General features: G+C 40.6%; 1 protein-coding gene across 7 annotated transcripts in view; it reads right to left on the bottom strand.

Annotated features, from left to right (window-relative positions):
* ptprt (protein tyrosine phosphatase receptor type T) overlaps positions 1-17,868 on the bottom strand; it is a 415,965-nt gene that overhangs the window by 66,198 nt on the left and 331,899 nt on the right. For 5 of the 7 annotated variants that reach the window (XM_042301053.1, XM_042301087.1, XM_042301069.1 and 2 more), the window contains one exon: positions 2,931-3,085. In XM_042301053.1, the coding sequence (XP_042156987.1) occupies positions 2,931-3,085 (155 nt within the window). Of the gene's footprint in view, positions 1-2,930; positions 3,086-9,957; positions 9,988-17,868 lie in introns of all 7 variants that reach the window. The other 2 variants (XM_042301062.1, XM_042301080.1) reach the window with 1 other exon arrangement.

Raw genomic sequence — 17,868 nt, 5'->3', positions numbered from 1 at the left:
GTTGGTTGAACGGTGTTTCCTTCGACACATTGGTGCACCTGGCTTCTGGGTTAAGCAGGCGGGTGTTAAGAAGCGCATGTTTCGGAGGATGCATTACTCGACCTTCGCCTTTCCCGAGTCCATTGGGGAGTTGCAGCGATGAGATAAGATTGTAATTGGATATCATGAAATTGGGAAAAGGAGGTAAAATACAAAAAAATCTAAAAATTCTGAACTGAAGACGCATGTAACCACGTTAACTATTAAGTCTATTGTTGATAGTCCTTTACTCAGAGTTAATCTGTAATGTATCATGTATTTCATGTACACAGTAATTGAGTGTTAATTCTTTCATGACTCATCAATTATATTAGTCGAATTGAAATAAATGCATTCCTCGATTTACAGAGTAATTCTTTGATTGACTACACGTTAATAATTGAGTAGGTCTATTGGCAGTTGTTATATACTACACATGCTTGGGTACCACCTTGACAACTCTGATCTGCTTGCCTCAAATTAATGCTAGAACATCGGTGGCCAAGATTAGCTGGTTGTATCTAGTTTTATAATAATTGCATAACAGTGCAAGTTAGACACATGTTCAATATAGTCATACTGAGAGGTGACGTACAGGGCTGTTGCATTTATTCACATAATATTAGGAGTCAGAGTGATAAATGTAGATTATTATTATTTTTAACATCATTTCTACATAATGTTTGGATAATTTCCACACAAAAATACAGACTTGTTTTCTCACAGAATCGACACCTAGATAACGTGCATGGCACATTCTCCTTTTCTTCTAAAGTTTGAATCGCTATTAAGGAATTTTCTTAGTTGGGTTAGATGCAGAGCTGAAGTATGGACAGTGTAGTGAAGGCAATTACTGTACATATTAGTTGAGACTTTTGTTCTCCAGCTGACCCGAACTTTCAAAAAAGTGTGACATTTCCCCCAGAAAAAGCTTCTGAGAGGGCCTTCCTAATTACTGCTGCCACACAGCAGGCTGGACCCCACTTACAGCTCAGAAAAAAAGGCCAAAATGCCACTCGCCTTTCTCTGAAGTGTCTTACTGAAAAGTATATTCAGTGGAGATGCTACAGTAACTTGATTTGGAATAAGATGGAATCATTTTGGAAAAGAGCAATTGGTATCCACTCATGGTCTTTACGGCTCTTACTAGATGGGTGCCTAAGAACCTTGTATACAGTGCTATAATATGTTGGTGGATTCATATTACACTGAATTGAAGTGCTTGCAATCCCGCCCTTAATGTTGTATTTTCAGATATTGTTATTTGTAAGCGCACTATGGTTATTGGCTGAAATATTGCTCCATATGTGGCACTGTACATGAATATGTTCGACCAGTATTGTGCAATGGCAGTGAGAATGACAGAAGGCTACCAACAGCTGCCTAGCTAATCATCATGTGGGGACCAAATAAGCACACAAAGGAGACTTTAAAGGAGAAGTTTACCCAAAATCCAGAAACTCTCAAGTGATACATTGAAACTAGTTCATTGGAGTTTACCCTCTACCCCTCGCTCTCCCTGTAGTGCTGCACTGAAACAGCTGCAAAAAATGGGTCACGTGACTCCTGCCATTGCTGGTTTCAGGCCTCACTTGTTTGATAAAATCCATTGTTATATTCAAATGTAAGAACTGGGTTCTACAGTTTGAACCCCTGCTGTTTCTTGCCCCACCCCGCCATCTAGATCTGTGAAGTTGTATCTTTTCTGTAGGAAAGCTAATTATCCATCATGTATGACCTTCCTAGGAGTTTGTAAACTTAAATGTTTTATTACCATATCATGTTTGTATGTTCTCTATAGTTATGTACCTGAAAATGTATAAATTGACCAATTCGGAACATTTGGGAAGAATTGATTCAAAATGTTGTGCAGTAATGTAATGCTTCACTGGATCTGTCTAAAACTTTGCACACAAATGTTGCTGCCATCTGGTGGCGCCTAAACTCCTATGTCATTTTATGGCCTTTCTCTTGCATTTCAAAACATTTTTTGAAAACGCCATTTTTTTTGTATTTTCTTTTACCAGATTTAATGTGTTATATTCTCCTACATTCATTTCACAAACTGCAAAGTGTTTGCTTTCAAAGGGTATCAAGAATATGCATATACTGACTTCAGGTCCTGAGCTACAGGCAGTTAGATTTGGGTATGTCATTTTAGGTGAAAATGGAAAAATGGGGTCCGACCCTTAAGTCAAGAAATGCGTACTTTTCTACATAAAACATTTCCGATTATTTTAGCTCATTATTTTATGTAACCGACAGCCACAGCAGCAGCGCTCTCGGGGAAATCCCTGCTACGTAGAAACGGCAGTTTATGCCCTTATTCACTGTTTTTTAAAATTCCAAACTTGAATCTGTAATACAGCTGCACGCTTTCAATAAAAAACAAATTTCTGATTCATGAATTCACTGGCAACGGATCAGAGCGATGCCTGGATCCAGCAATGCCAGTCACGTGACCTGTTTTTGTAGCTGTTTCAGTACAGCTCTACAGTGAGAGAGGGGGAGAGGAGAAAAACTCCACTGAACTACTTTCAATGTATGGAATTCACTTGGAAGTTTCTGGATTTTTGGTAAACTTCTCCTTTATAGGAAATAACAATGAAAGAAAACAGAACAGCTCACAAATTGTGAGATTATGTGAGAATTAAACTCCAGATAAAGGAAACAGCATTTTGTTAAATTAGAGAAATAGGAGTGTAACAGGGGGTATCAAGAGATTAAGTCGAACACAGGGAAGTGAGAGGAGAGAAAAACAAGCTAGGACTGACAGGAATTGGTACAGACTAGTAGGAAGGGTTGCAAAATTCCCAGGATACCCAGAACTGGGATTTCTGAAAAACGTCTGGGGAACTTTGGGAATGTTTTGGGAATTTTGCAATCTTGGTAATAGGTCCTATTTGACTCACTGAAACCGTTGATGTCCTGGCTGCTTGTGGAGAAGGGGTCGTCCTTGTGCAGAGTGCTGACTTTGGTGGTACTCTTATCAGCCGTGCTCACCAATCCCATCTCCCTCTGGGTGCTGCTGCTGCTGGCTGTCTCCTTCTGTTTTTTTGCCAGTTTCCTTCAGCCGCCACCCAAAACAAACAGTGTCACTCAGAGACAATGGTGCAGTTGTACACACATCACACATCATACAACAGACTTGTACTACACCATAAAAGGTAAAGAATTAAAAAGTGAAGAGTGGCCATGTTACACATTGTTCAGTATCTAGTATTTTGTAACTAAATTTGGGCTAATTTGGTGCCTTTCAGGCAAAAGAGAATGTTTTCTGTTCAATAATCTGCAGTGATTTATTCCATGTGGTGAAATAACTATTTCTGGACTGTGATTGGGGAATAAAAACCTAGTAGGCATAGTGACTGATGGTAGATTTATTTTTTGGATGTCTCAATGATATTCTAAAGAAACATGTGGATTTCAAAGTCAGAAGTTTGCCATGTGGAACAAAGCAAATCAGGAACTTAATTTGACAGTTCTGAATGCGTAGAAAGCAACAGTAGCTTACCATTTTACTTGAGCTTGAATGGTATTCTAACAAATACTTCACTGTAAGTCAGCCTATTTCAAAGAACAGTTTGAGACTACAGAATGTAACCTCTATAACGACCTCACTCTAGAATTTCAGACTGACTAATAACTGCAGTAGGCTTCAGAAGTTGAACACTTAGTCAAAGCTTCCGTTATTGTAAAGGTGTAGGTCTGTGTAAGGCCTGTTGATGACTATACTGTAGCGTTGCGCCAAAAAATATTCCTTGAAAATCAGTTGGAAGGACTAAAGTTGATGCTTTAGCTCTTGTAGGTAAACATATTCAACAGAATTAGTTAAGGAAATGCTGTAATTTATGAGCTGTCTTTAAAAAGAGGGCAGGCCTTGTGGAATATGGAGGTGTGGTAGTCAGTACACGGTCTCCATTTGCAAACAAATGCAGTCCTTTGCTTCTGGGGTTGAGGACAGAGGCAGCTGGGGTTGAGGACAGAGGCAAATGCTGCATCGGCGAAACCTCAGTCAAGAAGCAATAACAGAAGGGTCAGATCTGTAGGCACCTCCACTTTTTTCCAATTACGTTTCCAGGTCTTAAAATTGTGGCAATAAGGAGCTGTTTCTGATATTGCTGTCTGTTTGTGTGTGCGAGCGAGCGAGCATGTTTGTGTGTCTGTGTTTGTATGTGTGTGAAGAAAGTGGGTGTGTGAGTTAGTGGTGGACATGTGATGTGTTTTTACTTTGCTGTCACGGAAAGAGCCCTCTGAATTTTTTTTCTGTAATCATTTTGCTATCATTATTTCAGGCAGACCTTTCCTCCAATTTACAATGTACTTGTACAGCTGTGCTTCAAATTTCAAGCATTGATTGGTGGCTATAGTGCTATTCTTACTTTGAAAGTGGGCATAGGAGGAATGGTAGTGGTGTGGAAGAAAAAAAGAAGAGTCGCAGAGATGAGGACATGGGGCTCTAGTATTAACGAAAAGGAGTGAATGATGGAGGCAGAAAGAAGAAATATACTCTAACAGGCTGACAGATAGAGGGAGATATTGGGAGTGAACTAGAAAGGGAAAAGAAGGTGTGATGTAGTGAGGGAGAGAAAGAGAGAAAGCCACATATCATCTTTAACACAGTATGCCCTGTTCTTGTAACGTTCGTCGTTAAGGGTAGACCAAGGCGCACAGCATGATTTGGGTTCATCATATTTTATTAAAATGTGAACCAGCAAAAAAAAAACAATACAACGAACGAAAAGCTTCGTCGTGCAAAATACATGCAAACAAACAAAGACAAAATCCCACAACAGAAGGTGGGAAAAAGGGCTGCCTAAGTATGATCCCCAATCAGAGACAACGATAGACAGCTGCCTCTAATTGGGAACCATACTAGGCCAACAAATAAAAAGAAAACATAGATATACAAAAACTAGAGTACCCACCCTAATCACACCCTGACCTAACCAAAATATAGAGAATAAACAGGGAACTCTAAGGTCAGGGCGTGACAGTACCCCCCCAAAGGTGCGGACTCCAGCCGCAAACCTGAACCTATAGGGGAGGGCCCGGGTGGGTATCTACTCTTGGTGGCAGCTCCGGTTCGTGACGTAGCCCCCGCTCCCTATGCTGATCCCTCCACTTCTGTGGATCCGGACCAGGGACCGTCGCCCGGAGGCTCCGGACCGGGGACCGTCGCCCGGAGACTCCGGACCGGGGACCGTCGACCGGAGGCTCCGGACCGGGGACCGTCGCCGCAGGCTCCTTGCCATGGATCGTCAATGCAGGCTCCGGGCCATGGATTATCACTGGCTTTGTGCCAGGGATCATCACTGGAGGCTTCGGGCCATGAATCATCACTGGAGGCTTCGTACGTGGAGCCGGAACAGGTCTCACCGGACTGAGGAGACATACTGGAAGCCTGGTGCGGGGAGCTGCCACAACACATCCTGGCTGGATACCCACTTTAGCTCAGTGAGTGTGGAGAGCTGGCACGGGACGCACTGGGCTATGAAGGCGCACTGGAGGCATAGTGCATAGAGCCGTCGCAGGATATGCTGGGCCGTGGAGGCGCACTGGAGGTCTGGAGCGTAGAGCTGGCACAACGCGTCCTGGCTGAATACCCCCTGCAGCACGGCAAGTGCGGGGAGCTGGCACAGGCTGCACTGGGTTGTGCTGGCGAACTGGGGATACCATGTGTAGAGCTGGCGCAGGATATCATGGACCGAAGAGACGCACCGGAGGCCAGGAGCGCTGAGCCGGCACAATCAGTCCTGGCTGAATGCCCACTCTAGCACGGCAACTGCGGGGAGCTTGCACAGAGCACACCGGGCTGTGGATGCGCACTGAAGGCATGGTGCGCAGAACCGGATAACACGGTGCTTGACTGGTCACTCGCTCCCCACGGTAAGCATGGGGAGTTGGCTCAGGTCAGAACCTTGACTCTGCCAATCTCCCCGTGTGCCCCCCAATTTCTTTGGGGGGGCTGCCTTGTGCTTGCTTTGTTAATTTCACTGGCTCCATCTGCTCCTTCGGACGGCAATACTCCCCGGCACTTGTCCAGCGTCCTGCTCCCTCCAGGATTTCCTCCCAGGTCCAGTCCTCCTGACCACGCTGCTTCGTCCGTTGGTGGTGGGATATTCTGTAACGTTCGTCGTTAAGGTTAGACCAAGGCGCAGCGTGATTTGGGTTCATCATATTTTATTAAAATGTGAACCAGCAAAAAACAAAAACAATACAACGAACGAAAAGCTTTGTCGTGCAAAATACATGCAACCAAACAAAGATAAGATCCCACAACTGAAGGTGGGAAAAAGGGTTGCCTAAGTATGATCCCCAATCAGAGACAACGATAGACAGTTGACTCTAATTGGGAACCATATACAAAAACTAGAGTACCCACCCTAATCACACCCTGACATAACCAAAATATAGAGAATAAACAGGGATCTCTAAGGTCAGGGCGTGACAGTTCTCTAGTGTGCAGCACACCATTTTGTCCTCTTTGCTATGGGTCTGACTTCTCTCCCTCTCTACACTGTCTATATGGCCTTCTGTTGTCTCTAAACATGATTGCTCAACCACATTTTATTAGGCGAGCATCCAATCTTTAAATATTGAACTAGCTCAATAAAATGTATGTAGTGGAGTTATTATTTACCTTATTTTATACAGGTATGTCAATTCAGAACTAATTATTATTTATGTACAATGGCAACCTGTCATGTGTGCGGACCCTAATTCATCTGTAAGTTGTCTTCGGCCCAGCACTTCTTAAAACAAGTTATGTGCATTTAATTACACAAACTCCCATTCCCAAATCTAGGCTTCCATCATATAAAGAACCTTCGATAATGTAATGATGTATAGCTTAAGAGACCAGGAGGCCTCCCTATCATGTCTATCTGTCTTTTATCATAACAAGTCAGTGCTCAGATTCCTCTCACTTCCCTTCCTGCCATCGAAAGGTCAGCGATATCTCCTAATTACAAGAGTTCTCTCAATTGTTCAGCCTATTGGATATTCCTACAATAGACGAATTTAAATGACAAATTCCTTGCATATTGGTAAGTGGCAATGGAGTAAATATAATCCATATTTAATTAATGTCAAACCAACACTTCATTAAAAGTAAGGTTACCCCACTGAGGATGGCCTGCATATCATATTGTGCTTTATGGTACTGGCTTTGCTATTTATAGGTTGCACCTCCTTCACTTGCGTCATGTCATTGTTATGAACGTTCTCTTGCCATTGTTATGAACGTTCTCAAGCCGCCCTCTATCGGCGGTGCCCTAAAGTGGTGATAAGCCCAGTCATTCTGGACAGAGGCTAACTACTGTTTAGTCTAAATTAAATTGCCTGGAAATACGATTGCATTGCTAAAGTAGTCAAATATTTAGTAGGAAACAACTTTGCCAGCATTATCATGTCGTCAAATTTACTTTAGACAGATGACAATGTTGTTATTAGCTAGCAAAGTTCGCCAAAAAATAGCTAGCTATGCTAACATTAGCTAGCTAAAATCCGATGGCCTCCCCTCAATCTTAGCTAGCTAGCGTTATACTGCATCTAAAGTCAATCTGGTGACATCAAAATTATGACAAAAGCTTTTCCTACTAACTGTTAGCCTCCTTTTGAATGCCATTGTATTTCCAAGCCACTGTAATGCACTTGTGATGAAATCTTCATCAGCGCTCATTGACGATGCATTGAGTACAATGCTCAGTCTGAAATCAGTCCAAAACTAACATTCAAAACAATATTGTGATGAAACATGCAACCCATCAAAACTCAAATTAGAGATGGGCAAAATAGCTAGTTTAGTTTCAGGGCAGTGGAGTCCTGGAACTCCTTGCCAAAACGGTTCCAAAAAAAACGTGCCAAATAGTTGTCTTAAGAGACTAATTCATAAAATGTCTTGAGCGACTACAGTGGTTCTAGGAGCTTATTGTAGTCGCAAGCTCTCAATATGTTACTGTATGTTGTACTTAAATTCATATGTGCACATTATGTATGTGGGTGGGGGAGGGGAAGGCGTAATATGTACAGACAATAGGAATGTGGTTCTTTGTGTTTTTATGCTTTTACTTTGCTTTTGTTGTTTTTCTAATTTCTGTATGTGTTTTTTGCTGTTGTTTTTTGTTTACATTTCTTAAGGACTCTTGGAAGACTAGTCATTGGGCTAAACAAAATCCTTATAAAACAAAATAAATTACAAATGTGTTATATCATTGGTCATACAAGAATATCAGATCTCATCTGCTTCTGACATCCGTCACATCATACAAATTATAATGTAAAACTCTAATAGTCAATTCGAACACAGGAAAGCAGTTATATTACATTCGTCTTATAATGCATGTGCAGGACATGAAGTATGCTCACCGAGAAACATATCCAGCTCAGTTTTGCAAATGTTCATTACAAAACTCCTTTGAGAGACAGTGAGTAAGTGGCCAGCCGTGTGGGTGAGGTGAGTAAGTCAGCATGCGCTTTAGCAGGATGGGTGACGCGGATGGGTCTTCACAGCATGGTTAACATGCAACTCACTCAGTCACTTGCGCGCACACACACACACACACACACACGAAAGGGATAAATAGAGGTCTGAAGGAATGCCTTTTGGAAAGAGTTAATGTGTGAATTAAGTAATCAGGTTTCTTGTTTTGTAACTTCTCATGGCATTGGAAAGTAAGACTGAAACCTCAGAATCGTTTTTAGGGTTGTTTTTCAAGCAAAGACTTGCTTACAAAATTAAGAGTCGTGCAAAGATTGAGGCTAGTATATTTTATTCTGTGAAACACTATTGTAAGGACCCCAAAGAGAAGGCTCAAATTAGAGAAAGGTTTGAATGCATTGATATTGTGAACAATATTAATCATGTGAATAGGAAAATGTTGATTCAACTACATGTCCGAGAAGAGTGTCTCAATGTTGTGGCCTTTAATAGCCTGTGGGCCTTCTACTCAACCTGCAAGACTGCTGCTCAAGAGTAACGGCTGCTCCAGGCTCCAGGCAATGGCTGCTGGGAATGGATGCATCAATGCATCAACATTTCAAGAGCTTCAAGGAAAAAATAGATACAGCTGCAGAACTGTGTTTTCCAAAACCCTTTAAATGCCTGAAACATCCCAGATCCAGGCTTCTGCACACTCGGCAATAAGCAAATTAAACAATTCATACGTTTTGAAATGTAGCCTGCATTGTAATAGCCATCAATTTAATTCCATATATTAAGCGTAAAGTAGTCATTTCTTTGAGGGTTAAAGATTTCTGGCAGTTAAGTTTTCATGATTACTGTTTTGCTATGTTAGGAACTGAACATTGATATGTCTACTGCAGTTAAGCATTTTCGCTAAAGACAGGAAAGTGGTCTTTGCACCATGCAGATATAAACTACATAAAACCTTGAGAAATTGGGAAACTATTTTCAACTAGCAGCAGTAATAATAATGGCAAACAAGATGTGCAATCTCTTTGCAGCATGAAGCAAAAAATGAAAGGTCTCCATAGAAACACTATTTGACCATGGGCTGATGTCCTGGGCTGATGCTTGGTATAATATACACGCACAGCTTGTTATTGACTCCCCATCACAAAAATGCCTACAAAGGACAAGTTACAAAACATTATACATGGCTGAAGATGTTCTTTTTGTAGGTGCTGAGATGCTTTGTCCACCATGGCATTTCTGATTGAGAAAAAAACATAGTATTGAAGAACTGGCCATGAAAAAGGCCCTAGGATCTAAACATTAACACTAACTCTAGTTGTAGAGTCTGTTGTATTCAATTTTGTTCCATAAACAGTAACTGAACAAGTGTATGTCTATAGGGCTAAGAGGGGGAATTAAAATAGACTCAGTGGTTTAGTAATATAAGAACAAGAGAAACAATGATAATAAAAAAGATAAATATCAAAATTGGGAAAGGGTCTTTCCTTAATGCTACTTACAGGTAATAAGAGTAGGAATATGCATTTCTTCTGAAACATGAAGGTAGACCAGTGGGACAAAATTGAGCACCCAAAAAAGGACAAACAGATTACATGAGTTAGTTCTTTAGCACCCGCATCAAGGAGAGCTGATGGAGAAAAATGTCAAGAACGGGTTAAAGACATTGATTTGCTGCTGGCCTGGGTTTTTTTGGTCTGCCTGTCTGTCTACAGTCTAGTTCTAGTTAAACCAACCTTCCCATTAAGCTCTGCATGTGCCTATGGTCCACCAGTCTATAGTAAAGGCTGGACTTTTGGGTGCACCGATACAGTTGCACATTTAACCAACAGTACGCTACTCAAACCCCTGCAGCCAGAAAATACACATAATTCACCCGCATTTAAAGAAGAAATAACACATCTGGCTCCCAATAAAATTGAAACTCCTTGAGAAATGGAATTGTCTGAACAGACAGTGGGTGGCTGGGAAAACAAAAATAGGAGAGTAGGGATGGGAGGAGTGGGAGTAAGAGGAAGGGGGTATGTTTTAATGACATACTGTTCAGCCATTCTGTTTAGTGAGATGGAAAGAGAAAGCGATGCTACTGTTGACACTTTGACTGCTTTAGGAACTAAATCAAACCTGAGTGTTGAAATTAGAGTCGGCTTGCGTGTGTGTGCATGCATTCTGTTGGATTTCTCTAGGAAGGGTTCTTTTGAGAGGTAGAACAATCACAAATGACATGCAGCGAGCAGTGAGGAGTTAGCAAGCAGAGATGAGACTGAAAAGCAGATGGTATCTGTTGTTTCTTTTAAAGGTTTGTAGTTCCCATACGTGTTGACATCAGATATATCAAAGGAGTAAATGTGTGACAAATACCTACAGCATTCAGCACAACACTAGTCTGTTCATAATAAGCAGCAATGTGTTTAGCATAGTCTTTTTTTTAATACAATTTGATACCCACTTACTACACAAACAATGATGTGTATTCTTTTTTTTTTAAAGGGGAAGTTCAGGATTTTACAACTTGATGTTCGATGGTTCCTCAAACAAAAAAGTAGTTTTCTTTAAACAGGCACAAACTTCAGCTAACTTTAGTCACCGGTAGCTAACAATCAATGGAAGTGATAGGGGCAATTGTAAAACAATTTTTAAATGGCCAAATCACCTTCATGCAACATCAAACCAAATATAGAATTGATTTCAGTTGACTTGGCCATGGAATTTTGACAATTGCCCCTATCACTGGGAAAAACCCAGTGGTGGTTAAGACGTGTAGATATCCAAGGTCTTAAAGGATATAATCAACATAATAGATCTGTATGTACTGCAGTCAGATATAGTATTTGATTCAATGGAAAATTAGCCTCCAATCCTTTCCTCCGTTTGACAGTCCTGTTAATAAGTTTGCGGTCACTTAGAAATGTCCTTGTTTTTGAAAATAACATCAAATTGATCAGAAATACAGCGTAGACATTGTTAATGTTGTAAATGACCATTGTAGCTGGAAACGGCTGATTTTCTATGGAATATCTACATAGGCATACAGAGGCATACAGCATCCCGGAGTCGCCTCTTCACTGGTGACATTGAGACGGGTGTTTTGCGGGTACTATTTAATGAAGCTGCCAGTTGAGACCTTGTGAGGCTTCTGTTTCTCAAACTAGACACTCTAATGTACTTGTCTCCTTGCTAAGTTGTGCACTGGGGCCTCCCACTCCTTCTATTCTGGTTAGGGCCCGTTTGCGCTGTTCTGTGAAGGGAGTAGTACACAGTGTTGTATGATATCTTCAGTTTCTTGGCAATTTCTCACATGGAATAGCCTTAATTTCTCAGAACATTAATAGACTGACAAGTTTCAGAAGGAAGTACTTTGTTTCTGGCCATTTTGAGCCTGTAATCGAACCCACAAATGCTGATGCTCCAAATATTCAACTAGTCTAAAGAAGGTCAGTTTTATTGCTTCTTTAATCAGAACAACAGTTTCAGCTGTGCTAACACAATTGCAAAAGGGTTTTCTAATGATCAATTAGCATTTAAAATTATAAACTTGGATTAGCTAACACAATGTGCCATTTGAACACAGGAATGATGGTTGCTGATAATGGGCCTATGTAGATAGATGTAGATATTCCATTAAAAATCAACCGTTTCCAGCTACAATAGTAATTTACAACATTAACAATGTCTACACTGTATTTCTGACCAATTTGATGTTATTTTAATAGACAAAAATTAGCTTTTCTTTCAAAAACAAGGAACTTTCTAAGTGACCCTAAACTTTTGAACGGTATGTTTTCATCCACAACACGAGACACATTCATATGTCTGGTATACAGATACTGTCTGGCCTTAATTTGTTTTCAATGGGGCTCATTTATCATTTCCATAAAATACTGTATGTAAAATTTGTCCTCCCAATTTGTTCAGCTCAAAACATAAAACTTCAATAGTGATGAAAACCTTGTTTCAATTATATTCCACCCATGTCTGGATTATACATTTAATTTTAAAAAACAAATAGCACTTTTATTGATACACGTGATCTAGCAGAGGTAAATGGCAAATATTAACCATGTATGCTGTCTATATTGCTTGTAATAGATTTAAGTCATCTAAGAATTAATTACGTAAATTGTTATGGCAGTATTGTTTTAAAAACAATAATGTTATGGGTCCATCAGACCCGCGAACATTGGGTGCATAACAAAAACGAACACCACACAAGGGTTAAGACATGAAGGTCAGTCAATACGGAAAATGTACTTCAAAATTACTTAAAATGCCGTCGCAAAAACCATCAAGCGCTATGACAAAACTGGCTCTCATGAGGCCCACCACAGAAATGGACAACCCAGAGATAACTCTGCTGCAGAGGATAAGTTCATTAGAGCTACCAGCCTCAAAAATTGCAGCCCAAATAAATGCTTCAGAGTTCAAGTAACAGACACATTTCAACATCAACTGTTCAGAGGAAACTGCATGAATCAGGCCTTCATGGTCAAATTGCTGCAAAGAAACCACTACTAAAGGACACCAATAAGAAGAAGAGGCTTGCTTGGGCCAAGAAACATGAGCAACGTGTCTTTTGGTCTGATTAGTCCAAATTTGAGATTGTTTCACTTTCTGAGACGCAGAGTAGGTGAACGGATGAACTCCGTATGTGTGGTTCCTACCATGAAGCATGGAGGAGGTGGGGTGTGATGATGCTTTGCTAGTGACACTGTCAGTGAATTATTTAGAAATCAAGGCACACTTAACCAATATGGCTACCACAGCATTCCGTAGTGATACACCATCCCATCTGGTTTGCGCTTAGTGGGACTATCATTTGTTTTTCAACAGGACAATGACCCAACATACCTCCAGGCTGTGTAAGGGCTATTTGACCAAGAGGAAAAGTGATGGAGTGCTGCATCAGAAACTGGCCTCCACAATCACTCAACCTCAACCAAATTGAGATGGTTTGGGTTGAGTTGGACCGGAGAGTGGAGGAAAAGAAGCCAACAGGTGCTCAGCATATGTGGGAACTCCTTCAAGACGGTTGGAAAAGCATTCCTTAATAATCTGGTTGAGAGTATGCCAAGAGTGTGCAAAGCTGTCATCAAGGCAAAGTGTGGCTACTTTGAATCTACATTTTATTTTTAATCGTTTAACATTTTTTCGGTTACTACATGATTCCATGTGTTATTTAATTTTTTTTTATGTCTTCACTGGTATTCTACAATGTAGAAAATATTAAAAATAAATAAAAACCCTAGGTGTCCAAACTGCTGACGAGTACTGTATGTTCATGCAAAAAAAGGCAGGGAAGTCAAAAACATAACGGAATTTTTCTGTGTTCACTCTATGGAGCTGGAAGCAACACTGAAATTGTGAAAATGATAATAAAAATTTGAGTGTAAGAGCATTCTGGTCTTTGTCCTGCTGGAAAGTAAATCTGAGAACCTGCTTCAGACTGCAAACAACCTTAGACTTGGGAGAAGATTTATAGTTGAAGTCGGAAGTTTACATCCACTTAGGTTGGAGTCATTAAAACTTGTTTCTCAACCACTCTACAAATTTCTTGTTAACAAACTACAGTTTTGGCAAGTCGGTTAGGACATCTACTTTGTGCACGACGCAAGTAATTTTTCCAACAATTGTTTACAGACAGATTATTTCACTTATAATGCACTGTATCACAATTCCAGTGGGTCAGAAGTTTAGATACACTAAGTTGACTGTGCCTTTAAACAGCTTGGAAAATTCCAGAAAATGATGTCATGGCTTCAGAAGCTTCTGATTGGATAATTGACATCATTTGAGTCAATTGGAGGTGTACCTGTGGATGTATTTCAAGGCCTACCTTCAAACTCAGTGCCTCTTTGCTTGACATCATGGGAAAATCAAAAGAAATCAGCCAAGACCTCAGAAAAAAATTGTAGACCTCCACAAGTCTGGTTCATCCTTGGGAGCAATTTCCAAACGCCTAAAGGTACCACGTTCATCTGTACAAACAATTAGTACACAAGTATAAACACCATGGGACCACACAGCCTTGGTGCGAAAAGTGCAAATCAACCCCGGAAGCAGCAAAGGACCTTGTGAAGATGCTGTTGGAAACAAGTACAAAAGTATCTATATCCACAGTAAAACGGGTCCTATATCGACATAACCTGAAAGGCCGCTCAGCAAGGAGGAAGCCACTGTTACACAACCACCATAAAAATGCCAGACTACAGTTTGCAACTGCACTCTGATGAAACAGAAATAGAACTGTTTGGCCATAATGACCATGGTTCTGTTTGGAGAAAAAGGGGGAGGCTTGCAAGCCAAAGAATACCATCCCAACCGTGAAGCACGGGGGTGCAGCATCATGTTGTGGGAGTGCTTTGCTGCAGGTGGGACTGGTGTACTTCACAAAACAGATGGCATCATGAGGTAGGACAATTATGTGGATATATTGAAGCAACATCTCAAGACATCAGTCAGGAAGTTAAAGCTTGGTCGCAAATGGGTCTTCCAAATGGACAATGACCAAGTATACTTCCAAAGTTGTGGCAAAATGGCTTAAGGACAACAAAGTCAAGGTATTGGAGTGGCCAACACAAAGCCCTGACCTCAATCCTATAGAAATTTTATGGGCAGAACTGAAAAAGTGAGTGCAAGCAAGGAGGCCTACAAACCTGACCTAGTTACACCAGCTCTGTTGGGAGGAATGGGCCAAAATTAAATTCACACAACTTAGTGTGGGAAGCTTGTGGAAGGCTACCCGAAATGTTTGACCCAAGTTAAACAATGTAAAGGCAATGCAATCAAATACGAATTGAGTGTATGTAAACCTCTGACCTACTGGGTGAAAGAAATGTGATGAAGGAAATAAAAGCTGAAATAAAGCATTCTCTACTATTTTTCTGACATTTCACATTCTTAAAATAAAGTGGTGATCCTAACTGACCTAGGACAGGGCATTTTTACTAGGATTAAATGTCAGGAATTGTGAAAAACTGAGTTTAAATGTATTTGGCTAAGGTGTATGTAAACTTCCGACTTCAACTGTATGTTAATGCAGCGTGTCATCAGTTTATTTATTTTTTAAATATGGAAAAAGACAATGCGACCTCATCCCAGGCTGCGTCTCAAATGGCAGCCCATTCCCTATATAGTCCAGGGCCCATAGAGCTTTGGTCAAAAGTAATGCACTATATAGGGAATAGGGTGCCATTTTGGATACTACCCCATAACAAGGGCTGGTTAATGGCCCCAGAGTAATAGGCATCTGTGGATAAACACAAGGTCATGGAGTACCCACTCACTGGAACAAGTGGAAGAACTGCATAAATGCTTTAGCATCTAGGAGCAACCAACCTCTGGTCTTTTAATGTACACTTTGCAAAGGTTTGGTTCAAGTGTCTATGTATGTAATGCTATGAACATGATCCTTTGTCTTTGTGTGTGTTTATTTGTGTGTTTGTGGGAATTTTTACTAGAATTGAATGTCAGGAATTGTGAAAAACTTAGTTTAAATGTATTTGGCTAAGGTTTATGTAAACTTCAGACTTCAACTGTACATTCCACCAAAGGTGCTTCTACAAAGTATTGACTCAGGGGTGTGAATACTTATGTAAATGAGATATTTCTGTATTTGCAAAAAAAAGTCTAAAAACACTTTTCACTTTGTCATTATGGGGTATTGAGTGTAGACGGATGCAAAAATATATTTAATCCATTTTGAATTCAGGCTGTAACACAAAATGTGGAATAAGTCAATACTTTCTGAAGGCACTGAACAACTTTAAAGGTTATACTATGTAAACATGACACAGAAATACCATTGCTGTATAAACACATCGAACGCACATACACACTCGCGCACACGCTACGCATCCATATGAATTGTAAACATTTAATTATACCACGCACGCATGCAAACATGCAGTGACTGAATGGACACTTAACTCACTCCGCCCATGTTGGGTGACCACATGTCCCGGATTGTGCCAGACAGTCCTGCATTTTGGCCCTTTGTCCCACAACCAATCAAGTCCCACATTTCATCAACAAATTAAAACATCTAATTACAAAAAAAGTTAGATTTGTCCTGTATTTCAGTGAGACATTCTAACCTGTTTCTTTTGCAGTCACGATATATACACCGAGTGCACAAAACGTTATGAACACTTGCTCTTTCCATGACAGACTGACCAGGTGAAAACTAGGATCCCTTATTGATGTCACTTGTTAAATTCACTTCAAATCAGTGTAGCTGCAGGTGAGGAGACCGGTTGAAGAATGATTGTTAAGCCTTGAGACAATTGAGACATGGATTGTGTATGTGTGCCATTCAGAGGGTAAATGGGCAAGACAAAATATTTAAGTGCCTTTGAACGGGGTATGGTAGTAGTTGCCAGTCGCACAGGTTCCCGTCAACAACTGCAACGCTGCTGGGTTATTCACGCTCAACAGTTTCCCGTGTGTATCAAGAACGGTCCACCACCTAACGTGGGGTGCACCTCAATATTACCAAGGTGTTCTTGATGTCCAGTACACTCAGTGTATATCATAAAGATATGGTACTAGTGATGTTAAACCCTTCTCCAATCGTTGTTGAGATCTGATATTCTGCGCAGCGCAAGACGAGATGTAGGCCAATGTCATATGGTCAAACACATTTGTCAAATACTTTTGGTCTAATGATGCATTTTACATCATGTCAGAAATTCGGGACCGCAGAGTTAAAATGAACGGAAATTTGCGTAGCGCTTCCTACATTTGCACCAAGGCACCAATAAATTACTAATTGTATTTGGTTACACCGTCTTAATGTCCTGAAAGGTATATTGTCTGGACTAAAGTGGTATTGAATGTGAGGATTTGAAATTGGTAAAAATGAGAGGCTGAAGTTCATAGTTTTGGAGAGTCGGTGTGGGTGAGGATATTTAAAATACATTTTGTTTACGGAGAAATATTACAGGGGGTGGAGTGCTGCTGGAGCTCGGAGGAGCAGCAGTCTAACTTTTTTCAATTTGAGAATACACTGATCTAGTAAAACAATGGTAAAATTCTAAATACATTTTATTTAACTACCACTAAAATTCCATCAAAAACAATAAAATGACAAACTAAATAAATATGTATAGCAGCCTAGAGGAAGGTAAATGGTGGTTTCTTCCCTGTCTTCTCTCTGGTGGTGACGAGAATGATGAAGAACTATAGGCGACAGCAGAGGCCTGTCAGAGGCTTGACCACCTTGATGAATCAGAACGTTGAAAAAACATTTCTCTTCACCGTGTGTCTGCCTTGATGTTCATGAAATGCCATGGACCCCTCTTGCACAGTGGAACCTAAAACGATTTGTGACCACTTGGTTACGGTGACACCGTTCTGCCGAGGACTCCAAACCAGAGTGGCCACCGCAAAGCCCAAGTAGACTGACCTGCTTGTTT

Source organism: Oncorhynchus tshawytscha, linkage group LG02, assembly GCF_018296145.1.
Source record: "Oncorhynchus tshawytscha isolate Ot180627B linkage group LG02, Otsh_v2.0, whole genome shotgun sequence".
NCBI lineage: Eukaryota > Metazoa > Chordata > Actinopteri > Salmoniformes > Salmonidae > Oncorhynchus > Oncorhynchus tshawytscha.
The sequence above is the reverse complement of the archived record's forward strand: the minus strand, read 5'-3'. Positions and strand labels throughout refer to the sequence as shown.